The following is a 14,515-nucleotide window of genomic DNA, read 5'->3' on the forward strand; positions in this document are numbered from 1 at the left end:
CCTCAGTGTCCCCCCAACCCCGCCCCCTCCTCGCCGCCGATAAATCTCGCATCCTATTGGTCCCACCGCCGCCACGCCCCGCCCCTCCCGCCGCCAGCAGCCAATAGGCGCCCAGAGATGAAGGGAGGGCGGGACAAGCGCTCACACGCGCATAGGGGCGGGGCCAGATGACGCATTGGGGGAAAGGGGCGGGGCCGTGCGGAGCCCGCGTCGCCAGGAAAGGGGCGGGGAATTGTGGGCGTGGCTTATGGCGGATTACTATTTCTACCGCGGAAAGGGGCGTGTCCTAATGAGGGGCGCGGGATTCCTATTGGTCCGCAGCGAATAGGCGGGGCTTTACCGCGGCGGGGCGATTGACGGGCGGGAAGCGGGCGTGGCCTGTCGAGGGGCGTGGCCCCGCCGGGTTCCTCCGGGGCAGGATCGAGCCCCGGTCCCGGTCCCGTTCCCATTCCCGGTCCCTCCGCCGCTCCATGCCCGCAGACTCGCAGCGGCAGCGCAGCCGAGCTTTACTGGGAGCCGTCCCGCCCGGCCGAGCCCCCGGCTCAGTTCCCGCGGCCGTGGGCGCGCAGGCGGCGGAGGCGCAGCCGCTGCAGCCGCAGGGCCGGGTCGGGGCCCGGCCGGGTCCTGCCGGGCCGGTGGCGGCCCCGCGCCAGGCGGAAGCTGCACGGCGTGGGGACGTTCTCGAAGTAGACCCGGCACGGCTGCGTGGCCGCCTCGTAGCCCTCGGCCCGCGCCGTCACCTCGTACTCGCCCGGGTTCAGCAGCCGCCAGTAGTCCCCGTCCGAGGCTGCGGCGGGGTCACGCTGCTGTCCCCAGCCCTGTCCCGCTCTTGTCCCACCTCTATTCCTACTCCCATCCCCGATCCCATCCCTATTCCCAGCCTAATCCCGCTCCTGTTGCCGTCTGCAATTCCCAGTCCCGTCCCCCTTCCATCCCTGTCCCCAGCCCCATCCCACTCCTGTCCCCATCCCCTTTCCCAGTCCTATTTCCATCCCCATCTGCAATTCCCAATCCCATCCCCCTTCCACCCCTGTCCCCATCCCCTTTCCCAGTCCTATTTCCATCCCCATCTGCAATTCCCAATCCCATCCCCAAACCCCATCCCATTCCTTTCCCTGTCCCCAGCCCTGGCCCATTGACATACCCAATGCCATCCATTCCTGTCCCATCCCTATTCCCAACCTCATCCCATTTCTCTTCCCATCCCAACCCCATTCCTGTCCCCATCCCATCCCCTTTCCCAGTCTCATCCTATTTCCATCCCCCATCTGCAATTCCCAATCCCAAATCCCATCTCGTTCCTTTCCCTGTCCCCATCCCCATCTCCATCCTCACCCCGTTCCCATCCCATCCCTGTCCTTATCCCACCTTCATTCCCACCTGATCCCGCTCCCATTCCCACCCCAGATCCCATCCCCCCCCCCGTCCCGGTGTCCCCGTACCGGTGCGGACGTCGTGGTTGATGCCATCCACGGAGATGATGGCGTTGGGGATGCCCTGCTCGGTGTCACTGTCCCTGACCACGCCCTTGATCCCGCGGTGCACCTGCAGGGTGCCACAGGGGTGTCCCCCCCTCCCGGTGCCACCCTCAGCGTTTGGGGACAGCCACGTCCCGCTGCCACCCTGCTGAACCCTGCCGTGCCCACGGCCACCCTGGAATGTCCCCAGCGTGTCCCCCCTCAAAGGTTTACAGAGACCCCCTGGGGGTCTGCCCTGTCCGTGCCCCAGTGTCCCCATTGTCCCAGCACCCCCAGTGTCCCCATTGTCCCAGCACCCCCAGTGTCCCCATTGTCCCAGCACCCCCAGTGTCCCCATTGTCCCAGCACCCCCAGTGTCCCCATTGTCCCAGCACCGCCAGTGTCCCCATTGTCCCAGCACCTCCAGACCCCACCCAGTGTCCCCAAGTCCCAAAGCCCCCCAAATGCCCCACTCTGGACTCCCAGTGTGTCCCCATAATCCCAGAACCACTGGATCACCTCAGTGTCCCCATTTCCCAAACTCCCCAAATCCCCCATTCTGGACCCCTCTTCCCCAGAGTCCCCATGGTCCCAGAACCCCCAGAACCCCCCCAGTGTCCCCATGTCCCAAACCCCCCCAAATTCTCCATCCTTCCACACTATCCCCATGATCCCAGAACCACCTGGATCCCCTCAGTGTCCCCATGTCCCAAACTCCCCCAGCTTCTCCACTCTGGATTCCCAGAGTGTCCCCATAATCCCATAACAACCTGGAACCCCTCCAGTCTCCCCATGTCCCAAATCCCCCCAAATCCCCATCCTGATCTCCCCTTCCCCCGTATCCCCATGATCCCAGAACCACCTGGAGTCCCTCAGTGTCCCCATGTCCCAAACCCCCCAAATCCCCCACTCTGGACCCCCCTTCCCCACTATCCCCTGATCCCAGAACCACCTGGAGTCCCTCAGTGTCCCCATGTCCCAAACCCCCCACACCGGACCCCCCTCATCCCAGCACCCCACTCTCCCCCCTCCCCCGCAACCCCCCCCTTCCCCCGTATCCCCATGATCCCAGAACCACCTGGAGTCCCTCAGTGTCCCCATGTCCCAAACCCCCCACTCGGGACCCCCCTCATCCCAGCACCCCACACCCCCCATTCCCATCACGCTCGGGCCCCTCCGCACGGACACACCCGGGGTGGCTCCTGCCACCCTCGAGCCGCGTCCCCAAGCCCCGGGTGCCACCCCGGTGCCACCCCGGTGCCACCCCGGCGCCACCCCGTGCCCCACCTGCTCCATGAAGAGCAGCAGCGACTCGCGGTTGTTCTCCCACTCCTCGGGCAGCTCGGAGGCGTGCGGGAATTTGTCGCAGGAGAGCTCCACGGTGATCTCGAAGCAGTTGGTGTGCAGGTAGCTGAAGTCGTTCATACCTGCGGGGCACAGGGCGGGTGGCAGCAGGGGACAAAGGGACAGAAAAGTCCCGGGGTGTCTCTGAGAATTTCAGACTTTCTGTGCTGGCAGGCGCTGACCCCCAGAGAACTCTGCATTTAACCTAAAGGCATGGAGAAACTTCCAAAATTAAATGATAGAACTAAGATTATGAATGTGCTGTTTGATTAAAAGTGTGTAATATCACGTGGTGGAGAACTCAGAGTTTAAAATTTTAAAATGTAATAATAACTATAAAGCAAAATAGAAGTTTTAGGGCAGTGCTGGTCTTTCTTTCTTACCTTCTCCATGGGTTTGGGTGGTTTTGTGTAATTAGATAAAAAAGTCCACATTGCAAGTCACAGGTTAGTGAGTTAAAATAAAAATAATTTAGGTGTCATTTCTTCAGTTGGATAGTTTATCCTTAAAAGGCCTCGTAGAGAGAGAGAGAGACAGAGCTCCCTTTTTAGCTTGTTAAATTACTGAAAAACTCATGGTTCGTGAGACTGTGACACAGGTAAGAACTGACAAACATCTGAGTGCAAACCAGAAATGTCATCCCACACATTTAATCCTGACCTCAACCAGAAAGAAAGAAAAAATCCACACATCCCTGCTCACTGCCACCGTGTGCCACCTGAGCTCAGTGTCCCTGCTCACTGCCATGTGCCACCTGAGCTCAGTGTCCCTGCTCACTGCCATGTGCCACCTGCGCTCTCAGTGTCCCTGCCCTGCCATGTGCCACCTGAGCTCAGTGTCCCTGCTCACTGCCATGTGCCACCTGAGCTGTGTCCCTACTCACTGTCACCATGTGCCACCTGAGCTGTGTCCCCACTCACTGCCAGCCACCGTGTGCCAGTTGGCGCCGTTGATGATGTTGCCGTGGCGCGTGAAGTCGTCGTAGTGGCAGCGCCGGCGCTCGCCGCTGGCCATGGCCAGGTTGGCGGTGGCGTAGACGGTGGCCAGCCATCGGAAGACGCCGTCGTCGGGCGTCGGGGTCAGCTCCTGGGCCTTCCAGTAGGTGCGGCTCATGTCGAAGGGGTAGGTGACCACCAGCTCGCCGCCGTGCAGGTTGGCGCTCAGCACGAACGGGTAGCGCTGCATCCACGCGATCACCGCCCGCGTCTCCGGGGCCACCTGCGCGGGGACGGCGCTGTCACCCACGGCTCCGCGGCCACCCGTGCATCTCTGGGGCCGCTGGTGAAGTGACAGTGCTGTCACCCACACCCCCACGGCCACCCATGCATCTCTGGGGCCACCTGCGCGGTGACACCGCCATCACCCGTGTCTCTGGGGCTACGTGCGCAGTGACACCACTGTCACCCACGCCTCCACAGCCACCCATGGCCGTTGATGATGTTGCCGTGGCGCGTGAAGTCGTCGTAGTGGCAGCGCCGGCGCTCGCCGCTGGCCATGGCCAGGTTGGCGGTGGCGTAGACGGTGGCCAGCCATCGGAAGACGCCGTCGTCGGGCGTCGGGGTCAGCTCCTGGGCCTTCCAGTAGGTGCGGCTCATGTCGAAGGGGTAGGTGACCACCAGCTCGCCGCCGTGCAGGTTGGCGCTCAGCACGAACGGGTAGCGCTGCATCCACGCGATCACCGCCCGCGTCTCCGGGGCCACCTGCGCGGGGACGGCGCTGTCACCCACGGCTCCGCGGCCACCCGTGCATCTCTGGGGCCGCTGGTGAAGTGACAGTGCTGTCACCCACACCCCCACGGCCACCCATGCATCTCTGGGGCCACCTGCGCGGTGACACCGCTGTCACCCACACCCCCACAGCCACCAATGCATCTCCAGGGCTACCAACACGGTGACACCACTGTCACCCACACCCCCACGGCCACCCATGCATCTCTGGGGCCACATGCGTGGTGACACCGCCATCACCCGTGTCTCTGGGGCTACGTGCGCAGTGACACCACTGTCACCCACGCCTCCACAGCCACCCATGCATCTCTGGGACCACGGGCGCGGTGACAGCGCTGTCACCCGTATCTCTAGGGCCACTTGTGCAGTGACACCGCTGTCACCCGCATCTCTAGGGCCACCTGTGTGGTGACACGGCCGTCACCGTGTCTCTGGGGCCATGTGAGTGGTGACACCGCTGTCACTGCGTCTTCAGGGCCACTTGCACGGTGACACCACTGTCACCCACACCTCCGCGGCCACCCGTGCATCTCTGGGGCCACTGGTGCAGTCACATTGCTGTCACCCACATCTCTAGGGCCACCCGTGCGGTGACACCGCCGTCACCTGCACCTCGGGGCTGCCTGCGCAGTGACACCACTGTCACCCGTGTCCCTGGAGCTGCCCATGCAGTGACACCGCTGTCACCCACGTCTCCGGGGCCATATGTGCGGTGACACTGCTGTCACCAGGGCCTCGTGGCGGTGGTGGTGGCCACGTCCTGGTGGCTTCTGGTGACCCACGGAGCTGGGCGGGTTCGGCCCCACTGCAGCCCCCTGTGGGTGGGCAGCACCAGCCCTGTGGATTGGGAGGGGGTTTGGGGTTTTTGAGGGGTTTTAGGGGGGTTTCAGGGGCACTCTGGGGGGTTTTGGGGCCTCACCCTGGATGTGATAGGATGGGGGTTTTGGGGTCTCAGTCTGGATGTGACAGGATGGGGGTTTTGGGGTCTCACCGTGGCGTTGGCGAAGGTGTAGTACTCGGGGATGGGGATGTAGTGGTTGGGGAACTCGTGGGGCACCAGGTCGTTGTCCTCGGCGTCCCACAGCGCCGTGTTCAGGTCGGCGAAGTTGTGGTTGAGGTCGATGCCCTCGTACGTCCAGCGGCCCATGGCCCATCCCGCCAGCTCCGAGCCCTGCCGGGGCACCGCGGGCACCGGGATCACCGGGATGGGCACTGGGATCACTGGGATGACCGGGATGGGCACTGGGATGGGCACTGGGATGACCGGGATGGGCACTGGGATGGGCACTGGGATGACCGGGATGGGCACTGGGATGGGCACCAGGATCACCAGGATGCACATTGGAATGAGCGCCGTGGTCACTGGGATGGGTACTGGGATCACTGGAATGGGCACCAGGATGGACACCACGGGCACCGGGATCACTGGGATGGGCACCAGGATCGGTGCTAGAATGGGCACTGCAGTCACCGGGATGGGCACAGGGATGGGCACTGGGATCCCTGGGATGGGCACCATGGTCATTGGGATGGCACCAGGATGGGCACTAGGATCCCCAGGATGGGCACTGGGAACCCCGGGATGGGCACTGGGATCACCGGGATGGGCACAGGGATCACTGGTATGGCACCGGGATGGGCACCAGGATCACCGGGATGGGCAGAGCAGTCACTGGGATGGGCACCAGTATGGGCACTGGGATCCCCAGGATGGGCACCAGGATCCCCGAGATAGTACCGGGTTCACTGGGATGGGCACCAGGATCACCAGGATGCACATTGGAATGAGCGCCGTGGTCACTGGGATGGGTACTGGGATCACTGGAATGGGCACCAGGATGGACACCACGGGCACCGGGATCACTGGGATGGGCACCAGGATTGGTGCTAGAATGGGCACTGCAGTCACTGGGATGGGCACTGGGATGGGCATTGGGATCAGCAGGATCACTGGGATGGGCACCGGGATGGGCACCACGGTCACCAGGATCACCAGTATGGGCACCAGGATGGGCAGTGCAGTCACCAGGATGGGCACTGGGATGGGCACCAGTGTGGGCACTGTGATCACCAGAATGGGCACTGGGATCACTGGGATCCCTGGGATGGGCATTGTGGTCACTGGGATGGACACCGGGATGGGCACCGGGATCACCGGGATGGGCACCATGGTCATTGGAATGGCACCAGGATGGGCTCTAGGATCCCCAGGATGGGCACTAGGATCCCCAAGATGGGCACCGGGATCACCAGGATGGGCACTGGGATCACCGGGATGAGCACTGGGATCACCAGGATGGGCACTGGGATGGGCACCGGGATCACCGGGATGGGCACTGTGGTCACCAGGATGGGCACCAGGATCCCCAGGATGGGCACTGGGATCACCGGGATGGGCACCGGGATGGGCACCGGGATCACCGGGATGGACACCGGGATCACCGGGATGGACACAGGGATGGGCACTGGGATCACCGGGATGGGCACCGGGATCACCGGGATGGACACCGGGATCACCGGGATGCCCGGGACCCCCGCGGACGGGCGGTGCCAGCCGTACCAGCTTGTAGGCGGTCTCGTAGCCGTCGGGGTTCATGGAGGGCAGCAGGTGGATGCGCGTGTCCGTCACCAGCTGCACCACGCGGGGGTTGCCGCGGCGGAACTCCCGGCACAGGAATTCCATCAGGTTCAGCAGCAGCTCCCGGCCCAGCACCTCGTTCCCGTGCATGCCGGCCACGTAGCGGAACTCCGGCTCTCCTGCGGGGCCAGGACGGGTGGCTGGAGGGACCCTGGCCACTGTCCCCGTGTCCCTGCACCAGTCTGGGTGTCCTTGTCCCATCCTGGGTGTCCCTGAGTCCCTGTCCCCATCCTGGGTGTCCCTGGTCACTGTCCCTGTGTCCCTGCACCAATCTGGGTGTCCCTGTATCCCCACCCTGGGTGTCCCTGTCCCCATCCTGGGTGTCCCTGGTCACTGTCCCCGTGTCCCTGCATCAATCTGGATGTCTCTGTATCCCCACCCTGGGCGTCCCTGTCCCCATGCCCCTGCATCACCCTGGGTGTCCCTGTCCCCATCCTGGACCAGTCTGGGTGTCACAGTACATCCTGTCCCCACCCATCTGCACCAGTCTGGGTGTCCCTGTCCTGTCCTTCACCAGTCTGGGTGTCCCTGTATCACCACCCTGGACCATTCCAGGTGTCCCCATCTCCATCCCGCACCAGTCTGGGTGTCCCTGTGTCCCCATCCCCACCCTGGGTGTCCCTGTCCCCACCCTGGACCAGTCTGGGTGTCCCTGTGTCCCCATCCCCATCCTGGGTGTCCCTGTCCTGCACTAGTCCGGGTGTCCCAGTACATCCCATTCCCATCCTGGGTGTCCCCAGCCACCCTGTCCTCCCGTCCTTCACAGGTCTGGGTGTCCCTGGTGACCCCAACTCCAACCTGGGCATCCCATGCCAGACTGGGTGGCCCAGTCACCCCACCCTGAGCCAGCCAGGGTGACAGTCCCCACCCTCCAGCACCAGCCCCGGTGACTGTCCCCACCCCCCTGCACCAGCCAGGGCATCCCTGGCGCCCCCTCCTCATCCCGGGCACCCCCAGTCACCCACCCCCAGCTGGGCATCCCTGGCCGCTGTCCCCACGCCCATGGTGTCCCACCCCGGCTGTCCCCGGCTGTCCCCAGCTGTCCTCCGGCTGTCCCCGGCTGTCCCCGGCTGTCCCCCCGGCACGCACCGACTTCGTGCTGCCCGGGGTTGTCCGAGATCTCCATCACGTAGAGGCGCAGCCCGCGGGAGCTCTGCCCGATGCTGTACACGCGGGTGATGTCGGGGCACTCCTCGCTCACCCTCTTCATCAGCTGCGGGCGGTGGCACCGTCAGGGACACCCCGAGGTGGCACAGCCCCCCCAGCCCCGCTGTCCTTGGGGACACGGAGCCCCCGCAGGGCTCGGGGGGAGGGTGGCACCTTTCTCATCTCCTTGTAGTTGTGGTGGCGGAAATCCAGCTGCGAGTCGGGGGGGGGCGGGGGGTGCCAGGCGTGGGCATCGCTGGGGTCTGCGGGGACACCGAGGGGACACGGGGGGACACGGTCAGGGACAGCGAGCAGCCCAGACCGCGACTCTGGCGACAGCGCCGGTGGCGATCGCCCGCGTTTGGGCGCTGCTGGGGCGGCGTGTGGCGACCAGGGGGACAGCCAGGGGGTCGCCACGGGACAGGGGACAGCCGGGGGGGTCCCCACGGGGCAGGGGACAGCCGGGGACACCCACCGGGCACGGGGCAGCCCAGCACCTCGGCCCGCAGGCAGACGGTGCCGTTGGGGAACCAGCTCTGGGGGTTGATGCGCAGGAAGCGCCCCACGAGCGGCGAGGGCAGCAGGTTCAGCACCGGCGTCTCGGGGTCTTTGTTGGCGGGGAACACCTGCAGGGGACAGCAGGGGACAGCAGGGGACAGCAGGGGACAGGAGGGGTCAGGGAGAGCCGCCCGTGGGGCTGCAGGCGCTGCCCGCTGCCCTCCAGCCCGTAAGGAGGAGCAGGCACGGCCGGGGGGGGGCCGCGGGCGCTGCTCGGAGCACAAAGGCACCAGGGATGGGCAGAGGGAACCCCAAATCTGATCCTGGCATGGGTCAGGCAGGGGGACCCCGAAATCCACCCCTGGCATGGAGATCCCCAAACATGATGCTGGTACAGCCTTGACATGGTGACCCCCAAATCCATCCATGGTACAGGAACCCCAAATCCATCCCTGGCACAGGGACCCCCAAGTCCATCCATGGTACAGGAACCCCCAAACCCACCCTAGCACAGGGACCCCAACTCCATCCATGGTACAGGAACCCCAAATCCATCCCTGGCACAGGGACCCCAACTCCATCCATGGTACAGGAACCCCAAATCCATCCCTGGCACAGGGACCCCAACTCCATCCATGGTACAGGAACCCCCAGATCTACCCCTGGCACGTGGCCCCCAAATTTGCCCCAGCACAGCCCTGTCCCAGGGACCCCAAGTCCACCCCAGGCACAGGGACCCCAAACCCATCCTAGCACAGGGACCCCAAACCCAGCCCTGGCACAAGGACCCCAAACCCTCCCCAGCTCCAGGCTGCCATGCTCGGCCCCGGTGCCATGCCACACCCACACATGTCCCCAAGCCCCGGACCATGCCACACCCACGTGTGTCCCCATGTCCCCTGGCTGTGCCAGGGGGGCTGGCAGGTGCCCAGGCAGGGACAAGCAGCCTTTGTGCTGGGGGGAAGTGCTGCAGGGTGCCCGGCGGGGCCAGGCCAAGGGCAACAGAGCCTGGGCACGGAGCCAGCTGGCACGGGCACCCCGGGATGGGCTCCTTGGAATGGGCACCCCGGGATGGGCTCCCCTCCCTGGGGTGGTTAACCCTCCTTGGTGTGGTTAACCTGGTGTGGTTAACACCCTGCCCGGCGTGGTTATCCCACCTGCCATGGTTAACCCTGGCACGGTTAACCTCAGCACAATTAACCCAGGCCTAATTAACCCCCCTGGCAGGGTTATCTCACCTGGTTAAGCCCGAGTATAATTAACCCTGGCATAATTAACCCCCTGCCATTGTTACCCCCCTGGCACGGTTAACCCTTGGAATGGTTAACTCACCTGGCACAATTAAACCCACCACAATTAACCCCCAGTATAATTGACTCTGGCCTAACTAACCCTCCCGGGCATGGTTATCCCACCTGGCATGGTTAACCCCACCACCATTAACCCCCAGTATAATTAACCCTGGCCTAATTAACCCCACCCTGGCATCATTACCCACCTGGCACAATTAACCCCTGAACATCATTAACCTACCCACCACGCTTAACCCCCCCCACATCATTACCTCCCACGTGATTCCTGCCCCCCAGCCCTGTCACCTCCCCATGTCCCCACCCCGTCTGGGGGTGTCACCCCGGTGTCACCCCGGTGTCACCCACCGCCTCCTCGGTGCCGTTGCGGCTCGGCAGCCACGCGTGCGAGTCGTTGCTGACCTGCACCTTGTAGGACGTCACCCAGTCGTACCTGTGGGCCACAGGGGGGGTCAGGGGGTCCCCCACGCTGTCCCCCCCCTTGTCCCCCTCGTCCCCTTACGTCCAGATGGAGTTGAGGCCCTGGGTGACCACGCCGGTGAAGCGGGTGAGGCGCCGGGCGTCCACCTCCAGCCACTGCCGCGTGTCCTCGTGCCCCGCGCACCAGCCACCGTCGTAGAAGTCACCGTCGTACAGCCCTGACTGTGGGGAGGGGAGGGGACACGCACAGGGACACGGCCCCACCGCCCGCCGTGTCCCCGAGCCCGGGGTGGCACCGGGGTGGTGACACTGGGATCACGAGGAGCCACACGGGAGGGAGGGGACGGAGCTGGAGAGCGCCTGGGACACTTGGGAGCCATGAAGATGCCACAAACTCGCCACCAAATGTCACAAACATGCCATGAAGATGACACGAACTCGCCACAAAATGTCACAAACATGCCATGAAGATGCCATGAACCCACCACAAAATGTCACAAACATGCCATGAAGATGCCATGAACCCACCACAAAATGTCACAAACATGCCATGAAGATGCCACAAACTCGCCACAAAATGTCACAAACACGCCATGAAGATGCCACGAACTTGCCACGAATGTGTCACACCTACTCTGCGTTTGCCATGCACTTGCCACACCCGCGTGCCACATGCTGTGTAGGTGACATCCAAACATCCCCCAGCATGGCACATTCTTGGCACACCCCTGGCCCTCTCCTGGCACTCTTGGCACACCCTGGCACACCCCTGGCACACTCCTGGCCCATTCCTGGCACACCTGGCAGTACCTGGATGTTGAGGCGGCCGCGGTGCGCGCCCAGCCCGTGCCGCTTGTGGCTCGATGCCCGGAGCTGCTCGTCCAGCACCCGCAGGGACTCCAGCCCCAGGGGGGGACACGCTGGGGACACAGCGGGGACAGCGCTCACACAGGGACCCCGGCACGGCCGGGGCTGTCCCCACCCGCTGTCCCCACCGAGCTGTGCCATGGGGACCGTGCCAGCCACGGGTCAACACCCCAACCCCCAGTGCCCCCCGGGTGTCCCCAGGACACGGCCAGCTCCGTGTGCAGGTGACAATGCCCGGGCCACCCGCACCCAGCGCACGTACGGGGCTCCTGCGGAGCGGCCGGAGCCTCCGGCTTCTTCCTCAGCACCTTCTTCTTCACCACCTTCTTCCTCACCACCTTTCTCCTCCTCACCGCCACCTTGGTCACCGTGGGCGCCGGGGCTGCGAGGGGACAGGGGAACAGCCTGGCACCCCTTTTCTCCCGTGAACCCCCCTTTGCACACTCTGTCCTTCACAGCCGCTCCCCTCCCAGCGCCCCCGACCCCTCCGGTCCTACCTGTGGCCGCGGGGTCCCCGTCCCGCAGCCCCCCGCGCCGGGAGGGGCCGGGGCTGGGGGGGGTCGCGCTGCCCCGCACCGGGGGGGCCGTGCTGCCCTTCGGGGGTCCCGTCGTGGTGCTGCTCCTCGAAGGCGCGGCCGTGGTGCCCTTCGGAGGGGGCACCCCGCTGGGTTTGGGGGGTCCCGCCGTGGTGCCTTTCCAGGGGGGCGTCTCGCTGCCTTTAGGGGGTCCCCTGGCGATGGCCTTCGTGGGGGACACCCCGCTGGTTTTGGGGGGCCCCGTTGTGGTGCCCTTTCTGGGGGACACCCCGCTGGCGGTGCTCTTCGTTGGGGTCACCCCGCTCGGTTTGGGGGTCCCGCTGGCCGTGCCCGCCCCGGTGCCGCGGAGCCGGGCTCCCCCTGCCACCGGACCCCTCGAACGGGGGACACCGGGTCCCGCCCGCTCACCGGCGGGCCTGGACCGGTGTCCCTACCGTGTCCCCACAGCGTCCCCGCTGTCCCATCACCATGTCCCACTGTCCCCTCCCTGTATCCCCGCTGTCCCCAGCCCCCCGCAGTGTCCCCACTGTCCCACCACCACGTCGGGGAGTGGCCCGGGGGTCCGCGGGGGCTCCTCCCGCCGCAGCGGCGGCGCCGCCGGCCGAGCCCGGGGACCCGGGAGGTCCCGGAGCCGCCGGTGCGGGCGGAGCGGGGCCGAACCCGGCGGCGAGGGGCGGTCCCCGGCCCCGACCCCTCGGGGGTGCCCCGGGTGGGACTCGGGGTGCGGGTCCGGGGTTTGGTCCTGCCTGTCCCCCACTCTTTTTCCGCCCCGAAAGAACTTTCCTGGCTTGACTTTCCCTTCTTTTATTGGGATTTCCCGCGGGCGCGGAGCGGGCAGGGCGGCGCAGCTGCCGCCGGTGCCATCCCTGTCCCTTGTCCTCATCCCCGTCCTGTCCCTGGGGGTGTCCCAGAGCCCTGCCGGGCCGAGGAGGGAGCGGGACAGACCCCTCTGGCTCTGTGCACCGCTCCGGGATCCTCTGGATCCACATCACCCGGGAATGCATCCCAGGGGAGCGGGGGGCAGCGGGGGCTGGCACCGGGGCCGGAGCATTCCCTGCCCGATTCCAAGGGCTGGACGCTGGGACGGGTTTTGTCCCGGGCTCCAGAGGCAGCTCCTGCCTTCTGGCGCGGGCCCAGGAGGGGCGGCCGGGCTGGCTCTTTCGAGGTTTGCAGAATTCCCGGCCCCGCTCCTGGCGCCGTTCCCGGCTCCGAGGCGCACTCGGCCCCGATTCGCGCTGGCTCAGCACTTCCCGGGATGTCAGGAATTTCCTGGTGCAGCGCCCGCGGCTGCCAGATCCCGCTTGGAGATGCCTTAAAGGCGCCGTGGCTTTTCCCGGCAGGAATCGTGCCTGGAAGCTGCTCGGGCTCCCCGCAGCCCACAGGCGCAGCGGGGTCAGAGGCACCGGGCTCTGCTGGGACAGTCCTGCCCAGGGCCGTGTCGCTGTCCCCGTGTCCCTGAGTCCTTCCTGCAGGGAGATTCCCCAGGAGCTCCCAGCCCGTGCTCCAGTCTGGGATCTCACCCGGCCTGGCTGAACCTCCTCGCGTTCTCACGGTGCCACTGCTCCAGGTGACTCTGGGTGCCCCCAGTGTCCTTCCAGTGTCACCCGTGCCATCTGTGGGGGACAGCCCCCCCCGCACACCGCTGGTGTTGTGTGCGGCCGGGGCTGCAGCTCCAGAAGGTTCCAGGAGGTTCCAGAGGGCCCCGTGGTTGCTGGGATGTCCCGCTGTGACACCGGAGCTGTGCCATGCCCCGATCCCAGTGTGATCCCAAAGGGTTCAGGTCCTTTCCCAGGAGCAGCGGCTCCTGGATCCCTCTGGAAAAGCCAAATCCCAACTCCTGGGCAGTCCAGGGGCTGTGGAGGCTCCGGTCCCAGGAAGGACAGGGGATGTCGGCCATGGAGCAGGAAGAGTGGGAATTCTGCGGTCCCCAAGGGCTGTGCCAGGGGGGACACAGCAGAGATCCACAGGGATCCCGAGGGCACGCAGAGAGATCCCAAGGGATGAGGCAGGGCACAGCCCATGGATACAGAGATCTGTCCCAATGGTTGGACTTCATCTCCCAAGAGATGTCCCACATGGAGGAATTCATCGACCAAGAGCTGTGCCAGGAGAAAGCCAGGGGAGACCAGGAACTGTGCCAAGGGCAAGGCAACGGATGCCAGGATCTGTCCCAATGGGAAGAATTCACCAGCCAAGAGCAGTGCCAAGGGCAAGGCAACGGATCCCAAAAGCAGTGCCAGGGGGAAGCCAATGGATCCCAAGAGCAATGCCAAGGGGAAGCCAATGGATACAAAAGTGTGTCCCAATGGGAAGATCTAATCAACCAAGAGATGTCCCAAATGGAAGAACTCTTCAACCAAGTGTCGTCCCACATGGAAAACTTCGTCAACCAAGAGCTGTGCCAAGGAAAAGCCAAGAGACACCAAGAACGGTGCCAAGGGGATGCCAAGGGATACAAAACAATGTGCCAATGGGAAAACTTAATCCACCAGATGTCCCAAATGAATGAATCTGTCAACCACGAGACATCCCAAATGGAAGGATTCATCAACCACGAGACATCCCAAATGGA

At 64.8% G+C, this 14,515-nt stretch overlaps 1 protein-coding gene across 1 annotated transcript; it reads right to left on the bottom strand.

The window, feature by feature from the left end:
* Positions 1 to 74: 74 nt before the first annotated feature.
* Positions 75 to 12,826, bottom strand: CPXM1 (carboxypeptidase X, M14 family member 1). The gene is made up of 16 exons (XM_041403136.1): positions 12,471 to 12,826; positions 11,905 to 12,317; positions 11,670 to 11,789; positions 11,351 to 11,460; positions 10,623 to 10,762; positions 10,469 to 10,553; positions 8,788 to 8,938; positions 8,487 to 8,575; positions 8,256 to 8,379; positions 7,089 to 7,285; positions 5,520 to 5,699; positions 4,210 to 4,501; positions 3,722 to 4,141; positions 2,745 to 2,884; positions 1,443 to 1,545; positions 75 to 787 (listed from the first exon to the last, which is right to left on the bottom strand). Exons 1-16 carry the CDS (start codon positions 12,824 to 12,826, stop codon positions 543 to 545), a joined length of 3,165 nt encoding a protein of 1,054 aa, XP_041259070.1. The 3' UTR covers positions 75 to 542.
* Positions 12,827 to 14,515: the final 1,689 nt, after the last annotated feature.

Source organism: Onychostruthus taczanowskii, unplaced genomic scaffold (assembly GCF_017590055.1).
Source record: "Onychostruthus taczanowskii isolate IOZ18803 unplaced genomic scaffold, ASM1759005v1 scaffold2, whole genome shotgun sequence".
Lineage (NCBI taxonomy): Eukaryota > Metazoa > Chordata > Aves > Passeriformes > Passeridae > Onychostruthus > Onychostruthus taczanowskii.

What these genes read in the sequence shown, in the direction of transcription:
- CPXM1 (XM_041403136.1), bottom strand. Translation starts at nt 12,826, where the DNA reads ATGAGGACAAGGGACAGGGATGGCACCGGCGGCAGCTGCGCCGCCCTG. An exon ending in ACTACAAGGAGATGAGAAAG is followed by an intron (nt 8,380 to 8,486) that starts GTGCCACCCTCC and finishes CACCGCCCGCAG; the next exon opens with CTGATGAAGAGGGTGAGCGA. An exon ending in CCCCGGGCAGCACGAAGTCG is followed by an intron (nt 7,286 to 8,255) that starts GTGCGTGCCGGG and finishes CTGGCCCCGCAG; the next exon opens with GAGAGCCGGAGTTCCGCTAC.